This window comes from Heliangelus exortis, chromosome 1 (genome assembly GCF_036169615.1).
Source record: "Heliangelus exortis chromosome 1, bHelExo1.hap1, whole genome shotgun sequence".
NCBI classification, from domain to species: domain Eukaryota; kingdom Metazoa; phylum Chordata; class Aves; order Apodiformes; family Trochilidae; genus Heliangelus; species Heliangelus exortis.
In genome coordinates, this window is record NC_092422.1 from 161,382,800 (window position 1) to 161,400,557 (window position 17,758).

The 17,758-nt window shown below is 36.4% G+C and overlaps 1 protein-coding gene across 1 annotated transcript in view; it reads left to right on the forward strand.

Annotated features, from left to right (window-relative positions):
- Positions 1 to 17,758, forward strand: part of ANO2 (anoctamin 2) — a 156,799-nt gene that overhangs the window by 29,435 nt on the left and 109,606 nt on the right. The window contains exons 4-9 of the mRNA XM_071733390.1: positions 9,866 to 9,964; positions 11,198 to 11,349; positions 12,633 to 12,687; positions 14,107 to 14,155; positions 16,222 to 16,277; positions 16,516 to 16,557. Of these exons, the coding sequence (XP_071589491.1) occupies positions 9,866 to 9,964; positions 11,198 to 11,349; positions 12,633 to 12,687; positions 14,107 to 14,155; positions 16,222 to 16,277; positions 16,516 to 16,557 (453 nt within the window). The remainder of the gene's footprint in view (positions 1 to 9,865; positions 9,965 to 11,197; positions 11,350 to 12,632; positions 12,688 to 14,106; positions 14,156 to 16,221; positions 16,278 to 16,515; positions 16,558 to 17,758) is intronic.

A 17,758-nucleotide genomic window follows, 5' to 3' on the forward strand; every position in this document is an offset into this window, starting at 1 on the left:
CCTTCTAATCTTCTGCAGAACTTGCAAGAATCCAACAGAGTTTATCAGCTTGGCCTCCACACTTCATCTGAAGCATGCTTGTGCCTTGCTGGCTGGGAACTGCTTCTCCTTGCATACAGAGAACTCGTTCCAGAGCCAGTGTGACTCTGTTACACCCTTAAGTAAGGCTGATCGGAAATGCAGCCTGGTTCCTTGCATTATGTGTGTTTAGTAGAAGAAAAAGACATTTCTACATGAATTTAGTGGTCTTGCTGAAGAAGATGTGTCACTGTATCCTTTTGCAATCTATGCTCTTCCCCACTCCTGGCTCCACAAGCAAAAAATGAATAGCAGCAGGGCTGTAAATACAACCTTACAGTAATCAAAAATCTATCACCACTGTAACTAATTGCCATCAGGTACTGTAGCCTGGACATAAGATGAGCTCCCTTAAAGAACATGTGGTTTAATGTAGTTTAAATTGTAACATAGTCATTGCATGAAAGAGTATTTTTTAATACTCAGTGTTGTGTTTTTCAGTACCAAAAAGTAGGAAAAAGGGAGCATATACTGGTACCTCGTTTTCCAGGACCCGTTTCCAGTACCCAGTTTACCATCTGAAGCTAAATCCCATATATGCTAATCCCACGTGATAGACAATAGCTTGCTAGTCTTTGTAGCATTCAAATCAGTTTTTGAGCATTGGTGTGTTTTGACTCACCCAATCTGAGATCCTTTGGTTCAAAAGAGAAATTACTTTCTGAAGCAGGCATGGAGTAGGCTGTTTCACTCTTGTTCCTGCCTATTCCTGCTGACAAGAACAGAAAGATTTCCTTTGTACAGTGCAAAAAGTGTTTTTTTCTCAAGTAACCAGAGTATCGGGACACATAACAAATCAGCATCATTAGCTTTCCTTTGTTTGATTAGTGAAGATGAAAGTCTTTCTGGCCCTTTAGTCTCAAAATTAAAATACATTTAAATTCTTTTCCTTGTGTTAAGTTTTTTCTGGATTTGTCTTCCCTTCAATCAGTGCTTGCAGATTCCAAATTTAGTTTGAAATTTCTCCCTTGCTGATAAACCTTGATGAGTCCAGACTCAAGTGTGTTAGATTTTCAGGTCGGAAACTTTATTCGTGGCCATCTAAATAGCTCTGTTAACTTGCAGCTGTGCCAATTTACATCATTTGACAGCCTAGCCTGATAGGCTCATTAAAACATTAGTAGGAAAGTAAATGTATCATAGTCTGTATTGCTTATTACAAGCTAATCATCAGATTCTAGTGTAACCTGAAGGTAGAGGTACTGTTCAGTGGTGAGATTATGAGCTAATGATAGATCTCGAGTCTCCTTCATTTTCTAGACTTGAGGCATTGCAGAGTGTGCTATGGTATGAAATCCAGACATGGTGTGAGCACCTACTGAGATACCCTCATCAGTCACATTTTGCTCTGCCACCAGAGATCTTTTAATCATCCCCTTTTTTAACTGGAATGCAGGTGACCCTGATGCCAATAATGACTTACAACAGCCTACAGTCTCTCCGAAGGTGAGGCAGGTAGATTGATTGCTGTGTATCATTTTGGCTATGCAGTTAGTTGAAGAAGAGCTGAAAGTAGGAAGCTGGAGGTCAGATACTGGGGAGAAAGAAAGGCCTAAAGCCCCTCCTATTTGTTTTGGCATAGCAAACATAAAATGAACCTATCGTTCGAGATGGTCCATCAATGCAGTTCTGTATATCTAACAGTTGCAATGGTAAAATGTTTTTAAGGAATAAGAACAGTACAAACTTTTATGACACTTTTCCTGTAATGTTCTGATGACAGCTACTTTCAGTTCAGGTAATTCTGCCACTTGATGCTGTTTGTGTATCTAACAACTTTCTATGGATCTCTTCCAAAGCCTGGTGTAGTTTCTTCTTGAAATATCATAGAGTTTTTGAACCCACAAAGCCTTTTGTTAAGACAGAGGTATTACCCGTTACATTAATATCTATGTCCTTTTGTTTATTTTCAGGAGAGCTTCCAATAACTTAGTGGGGCTTTCTCTGAGACCTTTTAATTCTTGCCCTGAAAGAGACAGTAGGCAGTCCATCCACAGGCCCTCTTTTTATCATGTGTGAATATGCAGACCTCTGCAGTGTCTTCAGGCTGCTCTTTTCCAGAATGAAGAGTCTCAGTCTACTCAGTGATTCCTATATAGTTGTCACAGCAAGGCTTTTATGGTGGTTGTTGTCCTTCTCTGAGCCCATTTCTGGTCTAATGTATCTCTTTGGAGGTGGGGAAACAAGGACTGCATATTGAGTTCAAAATGTGGATATAGCATGGATTGCTATGCTTAAATGTATTTTTTCTCTCAGTCTCTATTAATTTCCTAATGGAACATAATGTTTACTTTATTTCTGGGCTCTTAGAAAATATTGAACTGTTATTTTAAATTAACTTTATGTTGCAATCCCAAAATGCCATTAGTGACTGGTCTAGGCCAGTTCAGAGCCCAGAATGTTATATATGAAATTGGTTTCAACTCAGGGATATTGCTTTATATTTATTTATTGAAATGCCTTTGCACCTGTTATTTAAAAAAATTATTTATTCACACCAGGACCTGTTGCCTTTTCCAAAATGTGTCACATGATGCTACTCTGTGTCTACCAGTGCTTCTTTTCCTTTTTTATGCTAAAGCTGTAGCTGTCCAGGGAAGTTTTGAATTCGCTGCTAGCAAACAAGCCAACCAGTACAATTATTACCTTCATCTTCATCCCAACCCAATCCAGCTTCTGCAGCTACAACCAACCTTCCACTTACTGCTGCTGATCATTGATGAAAAACCTCTAAGGGAGACACCATTCTGGAAAGGCTTGTAGCATATGATGAAAAGAAAATACATAGTCAACAAAATCCGTTTGTACCATCTGTTAACACATTTTAATTAATATAAACCCTCAAAAGGTTTCCTAAGAATGAATTGAAATTAAAAATCTTTCAAGATAAAATTAAATCATCCCCTTACATGAAGTAATATTTTATGGTGCCATTCCTCTGATTTTTAGGTTGGTATCCTAACAAAAATTTTTTTTTTTTTTTTTTTTTTTTTTTTTTTTTTTTTTTTTTTTTTTTTTTTCCCTTGAGATTGAGTCTGAGAGAATGGGAGTTCTGTCTCTATTTCACTAATCCCTCCCTACTGGTAGCATGCCTCTTATCTGGTCTAAAGATTGACTTCCATGATCTTGCTGCTTTATCTGGAAAATTGTTTAGGGTGTGCAACTCTGCAGATTAATGTGCTTCATTCCTCAAGAGGAATTACTTTTTGCCCTTTTTAATGTTAACTCTTTGGCCTCAAGAAGTTTGTTGATTTTATTATATTGATAATCAAGTTTCATATGATGTATTTTACAGAATATTGGCTTATTTTCTACCTAATTTGGCACTGAATGTAGCCAGGCCAGCTGATTACGTGCTTTTCCACTGAGACTGCCAAAATACAGGAGGTGGTGGGGTAGACACACTCCTCCCTTCCTCTTTGAGGAAGTCTGATCTGGGTGGATTTTTTTCAGCTTTGCATTTTATTATTATTTATGGTATTCTTCAGTCTCAGATGATGTACTGAAATTGTGATATGCTTTTGCAACAAGAAGTTTGTGTCATTGACGTAAGAGAAATTCACCGATTATGGTATTCTAAAAAAATAGAGTAGACTTTGGTTTACTTTTGAAAGAAAAAAAATTTATGCTGTATTAATTAGTGTCCACAGATAAATATTTGGAATGTAACCAGGAAAATACACTGGTTTTAAAATCCAAAATGTGTATTCAAATAGGACTAAAAATGAATGGTAATTCTGACATATTTGCCACTTACCTCCATATCGGCTTTGCATTGACTGCTGCAGTAGTGTAGACGTTTGTGCCTTTTTTGTATTTGGCAGATTTAACAATCTATTCTACATTTGTGCTTGAATTTCTAACAGCTCATTTTCATTCTGTTGTGTGCCAAGAAATATTTCCATCTTCTTGAGGGGAAGTACACCTGTGTGTTTAGGTTTCCTGTATCATCTGTTCAGAGACCCTTTCTGCCTTTAGATGAGGGGAAAGAGTTTGGTTGGAAAGGTAGCAATGCCATGAAGAAACACTGCAAAGGATATGCAAAGCCAACTGGTTCATTACAGTGTTTTATCTAAGGAATTAAGGTCATACAGTTTTTTTAAAGTGTTTAGGCCAGACCTTTCATTCCAAAGTATTCTGTTCTTTTCTTACACACCATAGTATATCCTTTAACTGTTTATGTTCAGAGGTGGGAGTAAGAGGGTAAAATAAAGGGGACGTTGACACCATGACTCTTGGTAGAAATGAAGAAATATCCCTCCTGTCTGTAGCCAGGCACTCTTATTTTTTATCATATTATTTGATCAGCTTTCAATCTCTAACATTTTTATCTTCACAGATATCTTTTGATAGGGGGAAGTTCCATTACCCTAATTTAATCAGTGGCAGAAAGAATTAAATTACTTGCCTGCAATCCTATAAATAACATGAGCAGGGAATTGCTCTAGACCTACATCCCCATGTCAAGATATTCTGGGCTTTCATGTCTCACCTGGAGGAATGCATTGCCCTTTCACTTTTATAATGTAACTGACATAGTCTTTGATATGAATGTTTTGTGATAAACTAATTTTGTATCTTGGATACAAAATACTAAGATCAGCAAAATGCCAATCCTGATCCAACAGATTTGACACAGAACATCAATGCTTTTCATCACTGCCTGAATCTGGCAATTCTAAGTAATTCCATCATGTGCTACCCATGCAGAGGGCTGAGAGCTCAGTATTTGGGTCACCTTTTGTCAAATGTGACTGGAGTTCTGTGATAGTAACAAAAAATTGTATTTCAATTACACTATCACATCACATTGTTATTTGCCTTAATTTCCAGAGATGGTATCAGGAGAGTAGCCATTGGTGTTGAACAATTGCATTTGCAGACGTGACTGATCCATTTGGTGATGGAATAAATGGGAAGATGATTACTTTTACTGATCTACTAGGACCTGTCTTTTTTTCCCCTCTATACAGACTTTCTCATTGTTGCTTTCTTTGTCTGGCTGATACTACTAATGTCAGCAAAAGATGTCTGATTGTGCTAACTGAAGCCATTAGAAACTTAGTATCTGTATGTGTCTGGTATTTTTCTATTTCATAATCACAGAAGGGTAAAATGTTTAAAGCCTGGACAGTTTGACTTTTTAAGAAACTTTACATGCTTCAGGTTTTATAATTTACGCAGTTCCATTTCCTATGTATATATTTTTTTAATTATGGGAAACATCAGCAGTTCCTTGGACTCCCTTAGACAGTTGTTGATCGCTTTTGTTCAGCTTCTTTCTAACTTTCAGAGCTTCTTCTTTCTATTGATACACAGCAGAAATCTATTTCTTTGGATAAGGATTTTAAAATAATCTGCTTCCTTTGAAGTATAAGCTACATATAATTATATTCCTTTAATAGAGGATGAGTGGTGTGTGATTTCATAATGAGGCAATAAAAAAAAAAAGACTTACTAAATTGTAGCATTCAGCATTGAATTTTGTATTTGCATAGTTGCTAGGAGCGATATGCTAACCACAAAAAAGTCTGAGGTTCTACTAGAGTATAATCACTGTGTTTTGCCCTTTTTGTTTACTTGACTCTGACAAATATGCCTTTAGCATCACATGCTTTAGCTCATACTAGAGTTGTCTAAATAAACTACTAAGAACACTTCACCTTGAGGTGACATGGCTGATGCATGACAAATGAGGTAAGGTGGGAGTCCACTTGGCTTGACAAATTGATGGCACTATGAGAAACCTTTGACCTGGACATGGAGTACTCCACCTTTTACATGCTATGTCCCATCTCTTATGGAGCAATGGGACTTCTCTACAAACTTCTGTTGCAATAGAGAATGCTTCATGGTGCATCTCCTTGGTCTGTGGCCTATCCCTGCAAGAGCTGGGATTAAGATACTGTGAGGTTGAAAATTTATAAAAGCATAATATTTGTGTTACACTTGTTCAAAAATATTCCTTGTTAGAACTAGAAAACTGTAACTGTCAGAGGGTGAGGAATACAGATATACAACTAGCTTTAGAATGACAACTTTCTCACTTGATATCTGACCCTTGTAGAAACAATGGTAGGCCTAAACTTTTGGGCAGAGAGATATTTTCTACACAGTCCAGCTAGTGTGCTTGTCTGGCCATGTTTCAGAACATTCAGTTTTTAGTTAAAAAGAATAATAATTTTGGGGTTTTCACCATTCAAATTATAATTGATAGGAGTACATTCATTTTTCCATCTAGGTTAGAGCCTTCTTAGTTGTTAAATATTTCTCTCTGCTATGGTCTTGATGATGATAACTTTGCAATAAATCTTAGACTTGCAGTTATTGCAGGAGCTAAAGTATTTTACTGCTAAGACATGGAAGATAAAAAAAGTCTCCTTGGAGATATTTGAATTTTATTCAGTCCATACATTTCGACAGCAGGACAGAAAAAAATGCAATATAGACTGCTGTTAAAGACCTGCTTTAAACTATTAGGAATATATGATAGACTGCAAAGAAATACCTAATATATTTTTCTTCATGTGCTGATTGAAAAGCAAACTGGACCTTCCAGATTTTCTTTCATTTGACCTTAATGCTGTTTTCTGATTGAAATATGAAGGCCCATTTCAACCTTACAGAACAGAAAAGAAGTGAACATATATTTATATCTTTAATAATTCAGAACAAACTTATAGAAAACCTTCCCCTCCTGAAACTTATTGGAAGAATTTTTTTAATATGGAATATATATTTGATGAAAAAAGCATCATGAGAGCAACAAATCTGTTTGTCATCTGCATAGCAATACTTAGTAATTTGAGTAATATAATCAGGGGATGCAATGATAGAGACACTGAACAATATGGAGCCAAGAATAAAGTCTTGTGGGACATCAGCTGTAAGTGAAAAAGGACTTGATTAAGGAGGGCTGTATTAAATAACAAGGGAATGGTCAGAGAAAAATAACTTTAGCCAGCACAAAATGTGAGTTTTAATGATACATCTAGAGTACAATGAATAAGCAGTGGTTATTGTGAGTATTCAAAATAGGAGACAGACACCATTTAATTAAAGCAAACTTTAAATTGTATTCATGATCAGATATACCTTGATCATTTCAGGTGATTAACCAAATGACACCATTTAGTGGATGTCTTCAGTAGAAAGTTAAATATACACTCTGACAATGAGAAAAGCAAATTCTAACTTTTGGTAATGTTTGTAATACAATAAGCACTCTGGGAATAAGTTAGTTGGATAGATCCTCTACAGTCATCATAATGATAATGGGAAAAAGGGCATGCAAACTGACAACTGGAACTACTGCAGATGAAGGCTTGAAAAATGGGGAGAAGAGCCTTGCCAGAAGAGTAGCTGGTATATGTTTTTATTTTGGTGGCTCAATAGAAAACTAGGTAGATAGTTTATTCCTTGAGCTATGACCTAGATTTTTTAGCGTTACAAAAATATAGGAAGATGTTGGAAACATGGTCATAGTAATACCAAGGTAAACATTTTACATTCTATTGTTCTGTACTTTTTTATTACCATGCAACAGGAATCACCTGGTCCTATTTTCCCTACTTTATTTACTTGGAATTAATTTTTATTCAGATTATCTCAGTTTTGTATAATGGAGTGATTTTTGAGGCCCTGATTCCTCAGTATCTGATATCACTTCCCAAACAGCTCAACTTTCTTATATATATATATTTATTTTTAAATACGCAGAGCTCCTCTTCTTCGTCTGCTCTTTTCTCTCAAATTATCTGACTGATTTTATTTGCAATCTGTGTAGTCCTATGAACCTGAGCTGGAAACAACCAATTATATCAGATCAGTCCCTTCTCTTGCCAGTGCAGAATATAGTCCCCCAGACACAAGACACATGCTTTATTTTAGCCAAAAGCTGAGAAGAAGCCTCCTGATCTTCACCCACTGAAACGTAAACTCTCATCTGTTATTAATATATCTTCATCAAATGATTACCCAAACATCTGCTCATGCCCAGTAAAATTTTACTTCCTTCTCTTAAAGCTGACTTCCCCAGAGGGCTGATGAAAGAGACAATATGCAGCTCATTCTGCTCTTTAAAATAACATTGGTTCACTGAAAAAATGTTAACTGAAAGTGATGTAATGATCTTTGCAGTTCACGATGCAGCTATAAGAGAAATAAGAGCAAAATGATTGCAATAGGAATAGCAGGATTTCCATCTAACTGGTTGTAAGTATTTATTCATTTGAAAATAAAATTAGATAGTGGTTCTCAAATGCTGATACAAATGTGTTATGATACAGCTTTATTTGGAAATTGACATAAATTGAGTGAAAACAAACAAATAAACAGGTAACATTGAGAGGCTTTGCTGAGTTAAATGTGCTATAACAGGCTTTTAGGTTTTGATGTATATTTAGACTGGTACTCCCGTTTTCTTAACTCTTTCTTTCTCAACGAGCTTTTAAGAGAGAGAACTTTCCTGGAGTAAACTTTTAACAGAAGATGCTAAGTTTCCATGGATATGACCTGTGTTCCCAGCTTTGTAGAGTTATGCTGTTTGCTGATTACAGTGACATTAAGGCTATGTCTGGTAACATTCTTTCTCCAGACATATGCAACCATTTGTACATCTAACAGGCAGCTACTCACAGGTGGGGCACTCAAGTTTTGCATTTCAGCCCAACATGTAACCCAGCTATGTTTCTCATCAAGCTGGACATCCTGCTTCAGTTTTCTTGCCTCATTTGTAAGTCTCAGGATATATGAGGGTGTGCAAATAGAAGTTCATGAAGGAAGGGGACTATCCTGATCCTTACACACTTATAGTGGGAAAACTTCTGCCCTGGCATCTAAGCCCCAGCTTGCAGAAATCTACATAAATATCATTAATATTAACATTAATTAAACCTTTAAAATCTCTCCCTGTCCAGTTCCATGTCCTTCCCAAAATATGTCCTCATATCCTCTTTCTAATCTCCCAGTTTTTATTTCCTTCATTTCCAAAGCAAGCATTCATCTGTATAACTTACTGATATAATTTATTTGCATTCATTGAAGAAAATTTTGGATTAACATGCCTACATTTCATTTTCACACTTGTAGGGGTGCTGCTTTCTGATCCTAGAGTGCCTTTGTGTAGCTCAGCTGTGCTACCAGGGCAGTACCCTCTAAATAGCCCAGATCACAGCAAACTGGCTGTGAAGAAGCCCTCTTGTAGTTTTTCTGCCTCTGTACAGCATAACCAGATACTTACATAAATGTCAGGCTCATGTTGCTCTTCAGAAGTTAAATTTAAATGCTGTGTTTAGGATTGCTGCTCCAACTGCAGACATTTAGGGCAGTAAATGTTGAGTCTGATCAACTGTAAAGAACTACTAAGCTGAAAAAAAGGTCCAGGAAACAGTAGGGCAGAACTGAAATGTTAACCTAAAGCAAAGCCAACCCAAAGAAGAAATGTTTTAACTTCCTTGGTTCAGATGGGCACAAAATCCCATTGAGGAAGTCAGATTACTTACAAAATCTGAGTATGGAAGATATAGCTTAGAGGCTTCTGGTTTTGAGCTGTCTTCATGGTGAGCATACATTACCCTGTGAGAAGTAGATTGATGGATTTTCCAGCATTAGGAGATTCAGCTTTTAAAGAACAGGTCACTTTTAAGCCCAATTGCTGTGGATGTTCAGTATTCACTGTGACTGCTTACTGCTCTATGATATAGTGGGAGTGGACATCTCAAAACCTGATTACTGTATTCTGTTCAGTAATATTGAAATACATTGTTTTCACCATATTATGTTTCAGAATAAGAGTCAAGGATTGTGTTTTGTCCGTATCCATGCACCTTGGCAAGTACTTAGTCGAGAAGCAGAACTCCTTAAAATAAAAATGCCAACTAAAAAGGTAAGAATTTTCCATCTTCTATCAATGAGTTGTATGACTGGGGAAAGGTGACTTAAAATGTTACATGAATGTATAGAAGCCCATAGAATTATTTTAGTTCAAAGTCATATTCAGGCTTATTCTGTCACATTACTAATTATTTTGAGATGATTCAGAGTCAGATTTAAGCTGGGATTTTCAAAGACCACAGAGGCAGCTGGCTCACAGACTGCATTCAGAAGAATGATGGCAGAGGTGAGCTTGCATCATGTCCTAGGCCTAATAGAAGTGTCTAGGCAGATTGGAGTATAGAGAAATAATCAATAAAATTCAACAACAAAAAAATGGATTCTGCACCTGGGATGGAGTAATGCTGGGCACAATCTAACTTGGGGGAAGAGCAGCTGGAGAGCAGAAGACTCAATACAAGCTATCACTGTGCCCTGGCAGCCCAGAGGGCAAACTTCCTCCTGGGATGCTTGAAACAACATCACCAGCTGGAATAAAAAGGTGATGATTCTGATGTACTTAGCACTGGGCCATCCTCAGGTTGAGCACTGTGTGCAGTTCTAGACCCCATCATTTTAAGAACAATGTTTGGGTACCTGAATGCACCCAGAGGAGGGTTACAAAGCTGGTGTAAGGGCTGGAAGGAACATCCTGCCAGAAGGACATAAGCTCATGTTTGGTAAGGTTGTCTGCATTTCAGGAAAGAAATAGATTTCTATCTCTGGAAAGCTCTCTAACACTCCACATCAATCTGAATCAGAAAATGCTGAACATAGAATTTTCATATAGCATCCTTGCTTCTAATGGCACATGTACACATGCTGTCAGACCACATTGGGAATTATTACACAATTTATTTTTCCAGGACAATATGATCAGCAGCAGGTAAAGGCCCTACCTGCTTTCTCTGGTCCCTCTGTTCCCAGAGAGAAAGACAAAATAATTCCTCTCCCTTTCTATCATCTTTCTGCAGCTCTTACTTTAGGGAGTGAAGATGTTTCTTGTATTAACAAATCTACACTGTTTTTCATTTTTCTGCTTGTATCTTGTGAAGGATAAGAACTTTCTGGAAATGAAACCCTCAGGGGTTCAGATGCCAGATATTACATAGCAATAGGGTGTTCAGAGAATTATTTTAATTACATATTTAAACACGTGTATAGCTAATTCTATTTTTAATTTCTTTTGCATTTTAGTGAATTTTTGGAAGTGACATGCTAATGTATAATATTTTTATTTATTCAGGTGTATGAAATCACAGAAGAAGGGGGAATACTCAAAACATTGAATGACATATGGTGCAAATTGACTGAACCTCTGCAACCCGAGGTGCCACAACCAGAAAATACCAAAATGAAAAGCTTGTCTTACCCATTTTCCAGAGAGAAAATATATTTGTGAGTACTTTAAATTGTGATGAGCAGTGAAGAAAGCTATAGTTTATCATTTTAGTGTTGTCATTTTTTTCTACCAGTGTTTCAATCAAAATTCAGAAATTCATTGAGTAGTTCTGAAAATTCTAAGGAAAAATCGAAGCTGTCAGACTATTCTTGAATAATATTTTCAAGTGATGAAAGCATGCCTGAATCAAACAATATTTATTGAAGTATAAGTAAACAGATCTAAAGTAAATGAACATGTCACTGAGTTCAGTTTCAGTGGATTAACAGAAATTTAAGTTACAGAGGTTTTCTGACAGTGTTCTACTTCCTTCTGCTAGATAAGACACTGGAAGCAGTGCAACAAATAAAATGCCTGTTTTTAACTTGAACTGTAAAAAATCCTAGCACCAAATTTCTGATTATTTCGTTTAAACTTCCATTTCTTGTTTTGAAAAAAGAAAGAACTACAAGAAATCCAATATTTTTCCTCTTGCTAGATTTACTGTAGTGATTAAAACTTGGATAATAATATGCATATAAAGAATTCTTGACCCCTGCCCTTTCACTCAGAATAATGCTTCTGGGCCCAGTTAACATTAAACACTCCTTTTTTTCCCTCATGGATGTCTCGTTGTATTTATGTCCGATAAATAAAATGCAGTAATAAATACAATGACCTGCCATATCATTTATTGTTCTCTTTGACAATTCCAATTAGCAGTGAATGTAAGTAAAATTGATGGAGAGGAATAACTGGGAAGGCTGATTTCACATATAATGATTTTAAAGTTTAAGGGAATGGATAACTTCAATGGAGTGGTTATACAAAAGCAAGTGAAATGTTCACTGTTTAGTTGCCTGGAAAAGAGTAAAGAAAATCTGCATTAAACTTAATAACATAACTTAATAATGTTGTTGTGTTGATAATACAGGGATGTTTCCATTACTGCTGAGCAGTAATGTCAAGGCCTTTCTTAATGTTAAAGTGTTGAGGGTATATTATAAGTAAAAGATTGACAGATCATTTTGTGTAAACAATAGACAATCTCTTCTTACCTGAAAAGCATTTTAGGCTAGTTAATATTTTTTAATTTTTATGCCCACCCTCATTGCAGTGCAGACAGAGCTCTGAATATGTCTTGAAAAGCACAGCCTGTTATACTGTATTCTTTAACTTATATTTACCCTTTTCTTAACTCTTGTGACATCTAAATGGATTATAAGATGTAATCTTATATGCTATCTTATTACTACTGTGTCTGAAAACATAACTGACTTTTTTTCTTTCAATGTTTTAGGTATAACATTAAAGATAAAGACACATTTTTTGACAATGCCACTCGCAGCAGAATAGTAAGTAAATAAAATAAAAGTTCAAAAAGTATCATTAACTTTTTGTGCTCAATGGGGTTTGTGCTAATAGTGAGTGCTGATGACTGCTTTGCTAAATTCATAATTTCTCTGTTGCTGCAAAACACTGACCACTCATCAATATGTCAGAATTCTCCTTCTGCTGCCCGGTGGTCCAGGACCAGGAGATGCTTTGTAGGTGTTGTGGTTTAACTCCAGCTGGCAACTAAGCCCCACGCAGCCCCTCATTCACTCTCTGCTGATGGAATGGGGACATGAATCAGAACAGTAAAGTGAGAAAACTTGTGGGTTAAGATGACAGTTTAATAGGTAAAGCAAAAGTCACATGCACAAGCAAAGCAAAATAAGGAATTCATTCACTGCTTCCCAATGGCAGGCATGTGTTCAGCCATCTCCAGGAATGCAGGGATCTAATGTATGCAATGGTTACTTGGGAAGACAAATGCCATAAATCCAAGCAGCCCCCTTTCCTTCTTTTTCCCCCAGTTTTATATTCTGAGCATGATTTCATATGGTATGGAATATCCCTCTGGTCAGCTGGGGTCCTCTGTCCTAACTGTGTCCCCTCCCAGTTTCTTTCATGCAGGCAGCCTACTTGCTGGTGGGGTGGAAAGCAGAAAGGCCTTGATATTACTGCTCAGCAGTAATGGAAATATCCCTATATTATCAACACAAACCCAAAACACATCTCCATACTAACTACTATGGAGAAAATTAACTCTATCCCAGACAAAACCAGCATAGCAGGGAACCACTGCTACTGACTCCTCTCCATTTTTGAAGCTGTTATTAAGCCCCGCTTTCTAAACCTTAACCAGATTTTATTCCATTAAAAGACCTCATCTACAATCCTATAGCTCAAGAAGGCTTTGGTGAGAAACCTTGTAAAATCTTTCCTGAGACCCTGCTAGGTCTCCAGGTTAGTGAGGAAAGCTTTCTCTTTAAATGTGCAATGAGAACTCCTCCCTAATGGATGCTATGGTCATGGGCTTCATAGGTACCTTACTACCATACAGTTCCTACTGATCACTTAATTCACGTGTTGATGTTATAGTTCCAAAAGTGAAAAGTAAATATTCTTTTACAAAGTCAGATTTTGTTATGATTTTCTTTTAGTCTAAGATTCTCTGCAAGTCCTTTGGATTAATATAGTTTTATAAAGATGTGAAACAGCAGGACTAAGCCTACAGATGTTGGGGAAGATAATCCAGTAGGAAGAAATACCATAGCATTGTTCCACACTAGTAGCCTCAAGTCATGTATTTGTATGAGTGAAATGTATGACTTAACTGTATGTGCAAATAAACTCTCCTGAAGCCTCTTATTTCAAAGTTTTGTTTTATTGTAACTCTATAAAAATAGTGCTAAAAGATGATTTGTGTGTTGTATTGCTTTCCACAGGTACGTGAAATTTTGAAGCGCACATCTACCAAGTCCAGAAATAGCATGGGTAAGAAGGGGGGAAGATAATTATATATGTTGTTTTAAAATTAATTGTTTACATATCTCATGGAATATTTATTTTTTAACAGAACATAAAAGTATGCTGTCACATTTCCACAAAAAAATAGAGACTGAAAAAAAAGCTATTTCTGATAAATAAAATCAGACTTTCTGGTCCATCGTTTGGATGGGACATGGTAATGGGAGCTTGCTTTTCATTTCTACAGGTGCAGGATCTGGCATAAAACTTACATTTCATGAGTCATTATACAATTGAATTTGATTATTATATGATCTGTTTTTGAAAATTCTGATGTCAACTGCAATATGTTGTATTATTTCTTCCAGGAGCAGATTTTTCTTACTGTTTCAATAGAATAATGCATATTTCCAGGTTATTTTTATCACTGCAGCTTTAAAAATTATGTCCATGAACTTCACAGTGAAATATATGCCTTAGCTATGACTGTTATGAAGACATTGTGTGATAGTTTTGGGTTAACCCTGAAATATTTTGAGCTTTTGCTTTCCTGAGGTTCAGCACATGTACAAGTGTACTTATTTTCTTTTTTCTACTATTTTCTTTTATCCATTGTGATACCATGGCACATATCCTCTTGCTGTTGATGAAGTGAAAGTACTTCTCCAGCATGTTTTTTGGAAATCTTTTTGTAAGTTTGTCCACTTATGTGCTGATCACAAAGTTCTTAAAAAAAGAGTAAAGATGCTGTAGCAAATGATTCCTACACATTCTTGTAGCATTAGTCTGAACCATTGCAAGGTGTTTCAGTGAAGGTCCACGTTTCTTGTAATTGCCAAGCTTCAAGAGAGACTTCCCAGATGCCTTCCTCCTCAGCCACAGAGTTAGGGATTGGAAGGGACCTTGAAAGATCAGTCCAACCCCTCTGCCAGAGCAGTGTCACCTAGGGCAGGTCACACAGGAACACGTCCAGGTGGGTTTTGAATGTTTCCAGGGAAGGAGACACCACAACCTCCCTGGGCAGCCTGTGCCAGTGCCCTGTCACCCTCACAGTAAAACAGTTTGTTCTTCTATTTATGTAAAGCCTCCTATGCTCAAGTTTGTACCTGTTGCCCCTTGTCCTATCATTGGACATAAATGAAAAGATCCTGGCTCCCACCTCCTGGCACTCACCCTTTAGATATTTATCAAGATTAATGAGGTCACCCCTCATTCTCCTCTTCTCCAAGCTGAAGAGCCCCAGCTCCCTCAGCCTTTCCTCATAAGGGAGATGTCCTACTCCCTTCATCATCTTGGTTGCTCTGCACTGGACCCTTTCAAGAATTTCCTGTCCTTGAACTGAGGGCCCCAGGACTGGACACAATATTCCATATGTGGCCTCACCAGGGCAGAGTAGAAGGGGAGGAGAACCTCTCCTGACCTACTAACCATCCCCTTCTAATGCACCCCAGGATGCCATTGGCCTTCTTGGCCACAAGGGCACATTGTTGGCTCATGGTCATCCTTCCATCCACCAGCACCCCCAGGTCCCTTTCCCTGCTCTGCTCTCCAACGGCTCAGTCCTCAACCTATACTGGTACTTGGGGTTGTTTTTTTCCCATATGCAATACTTCATATTTGCCTTTGTTATAATTCATTAAATTTCTCCCTGCCCAACTCTCCAGCCTGTCCAGGTCCTTCTGAATGGCAGCACAGCCTTCAGCACAGTCACATGTCTCTTTGTTGTCAGGATGAGAAAGTGGTCAGGAGAGTTTTTGTACCATAGTAGTTCACTCAAGAAGTCATTAAATGGAAATGAGCCTTTCTGTGGACCCATGTTTTCCATACCCAGGTACTGCTAGGTTGGTATATACTCATCTTGACATGCTTTTGCATACTTTCAGTAACACAGCTCAGTCCTTTTTGTAATATATGTATATATATATATATATTTATATACACACTAACTTTTAGGTTAGTATATGCTCATCTTGATATGGTTTTGGATATTTTCAGTATTGGTTGCTTTAGTAATGTCATGAAATGAAGCCTGTAATAATATTTTCTGTTTAACTGTGCTTGGTGGCTGACCTTTTGAATTTTTTTTATTTTAGGTATTGGCACATTAATAGCAAACAATGTTTATGAGGCAGCATACCCTCTTCATGATGTAAGTATATGCTACTGAAAATCTAGCTCTCTGATGTTGTCACTCAGTAGTGCATGTGTTTATACCATGTGGCAGTGTAAATGTATTCAAAGTAAGTGTGTGATTCTAGTCTGAAAACTCTTAAATAAGTACATTTCATGTTGTGACGTAAAAGTAAAATCAATAATGTAGGGAAATCTTAAACTTTTAATGAACATTATGTTTTTACTTCAGCTATTAAACTATTTTCTTTCTCTAGGGTGAATATGAAGGCCAAAATGGTGACATGAATGAAAGAAAGGTAAAATACAGAGCAGAATTAATTTCATATTAGATCTAATGTGATAAATGGGAAGTTGTGTCCTAAATGTTGGAATAATTAGCCAGTATTCAATCAAGTAAATATTTTTACAAATGGATATATATTTTTCAGTACTTATTTTCCTCTATTACTGCATATAATTTTTTTCTACAATATTTTTATTGTCCTCTTATAAAGTATTTCAGTGAATTTAATTTAATATTTACCTCTTGAAATACTTCAATTTTCCTCCACGTGTACAGACAAGATTTTTCAACCTTCCAGGAAGCAAAAGTTGTTAAATAATTTATAAGATTATTTTCTTCCCATAACCAGGTGGTACTATAGAACAATGGTTTCTAGAATAAAACATAGTTGTATTTTTCATTTTATTGTGAATTCAAATAAATTACATGCAGTTTCTCAAGATCTGCTTCCAATTATTTTGAAAATAAAAAGTTTTAGCTATCAAATGACTTTTGAAAACATAACACCCACCAACTGTCTGAACAAGAGAAATGGATGCATAATGAAAGACAATGTTAATTCAGACTTTTTAATACATATGCTTACTATTAGAAATAAGCAAAAACATTTAAATACTGTAATCCATTAATATCCATTCCATATTGTTCTCTAATGTTTGCTCTTTTTTTTTCCATTGATACACGAACCATAGGACAGGAAATGAATAGGGAAAATTGTGGGGAGAGAAAGTAGGGGGGTGTGGGGAAGAAGGAACTGAAAGAGAACTTTTAGGGTGCCTAAAATATTTACTATGCTAGAAGTTAAATTTCATATATTCTGGGTGACTTTTAAATAATTTCATAAATGTTTTTAACTCTGTGGTATTACATGTTGGTATCTGCTATTTCTTGATGGATACAAAGGTGAGAAAATTCCATTTGATAAAAGAGTGTAATTCTCAAAACTATAATTGGCACAAATGCTAACTTATTTGAGTACTTGAAATGAAGATTGACTGTATGATAGGTCATACAAATAAGTTTGATTTCCCTAAGATAGCTTAATAAAAATTTGAAAATTTGATCTTTTAGTTTTTTTGTAAATAGTGTTAGCATTCAGCCACTAGATGTCTTCATGTGCCGTATACAATTTAATTCAGTATATGAAACGTGGTAAGCAAAAGAGACAAAGTTGAAAACAAGCTAAAAAGAAGCTTGTGTATTTATGTCTGTTA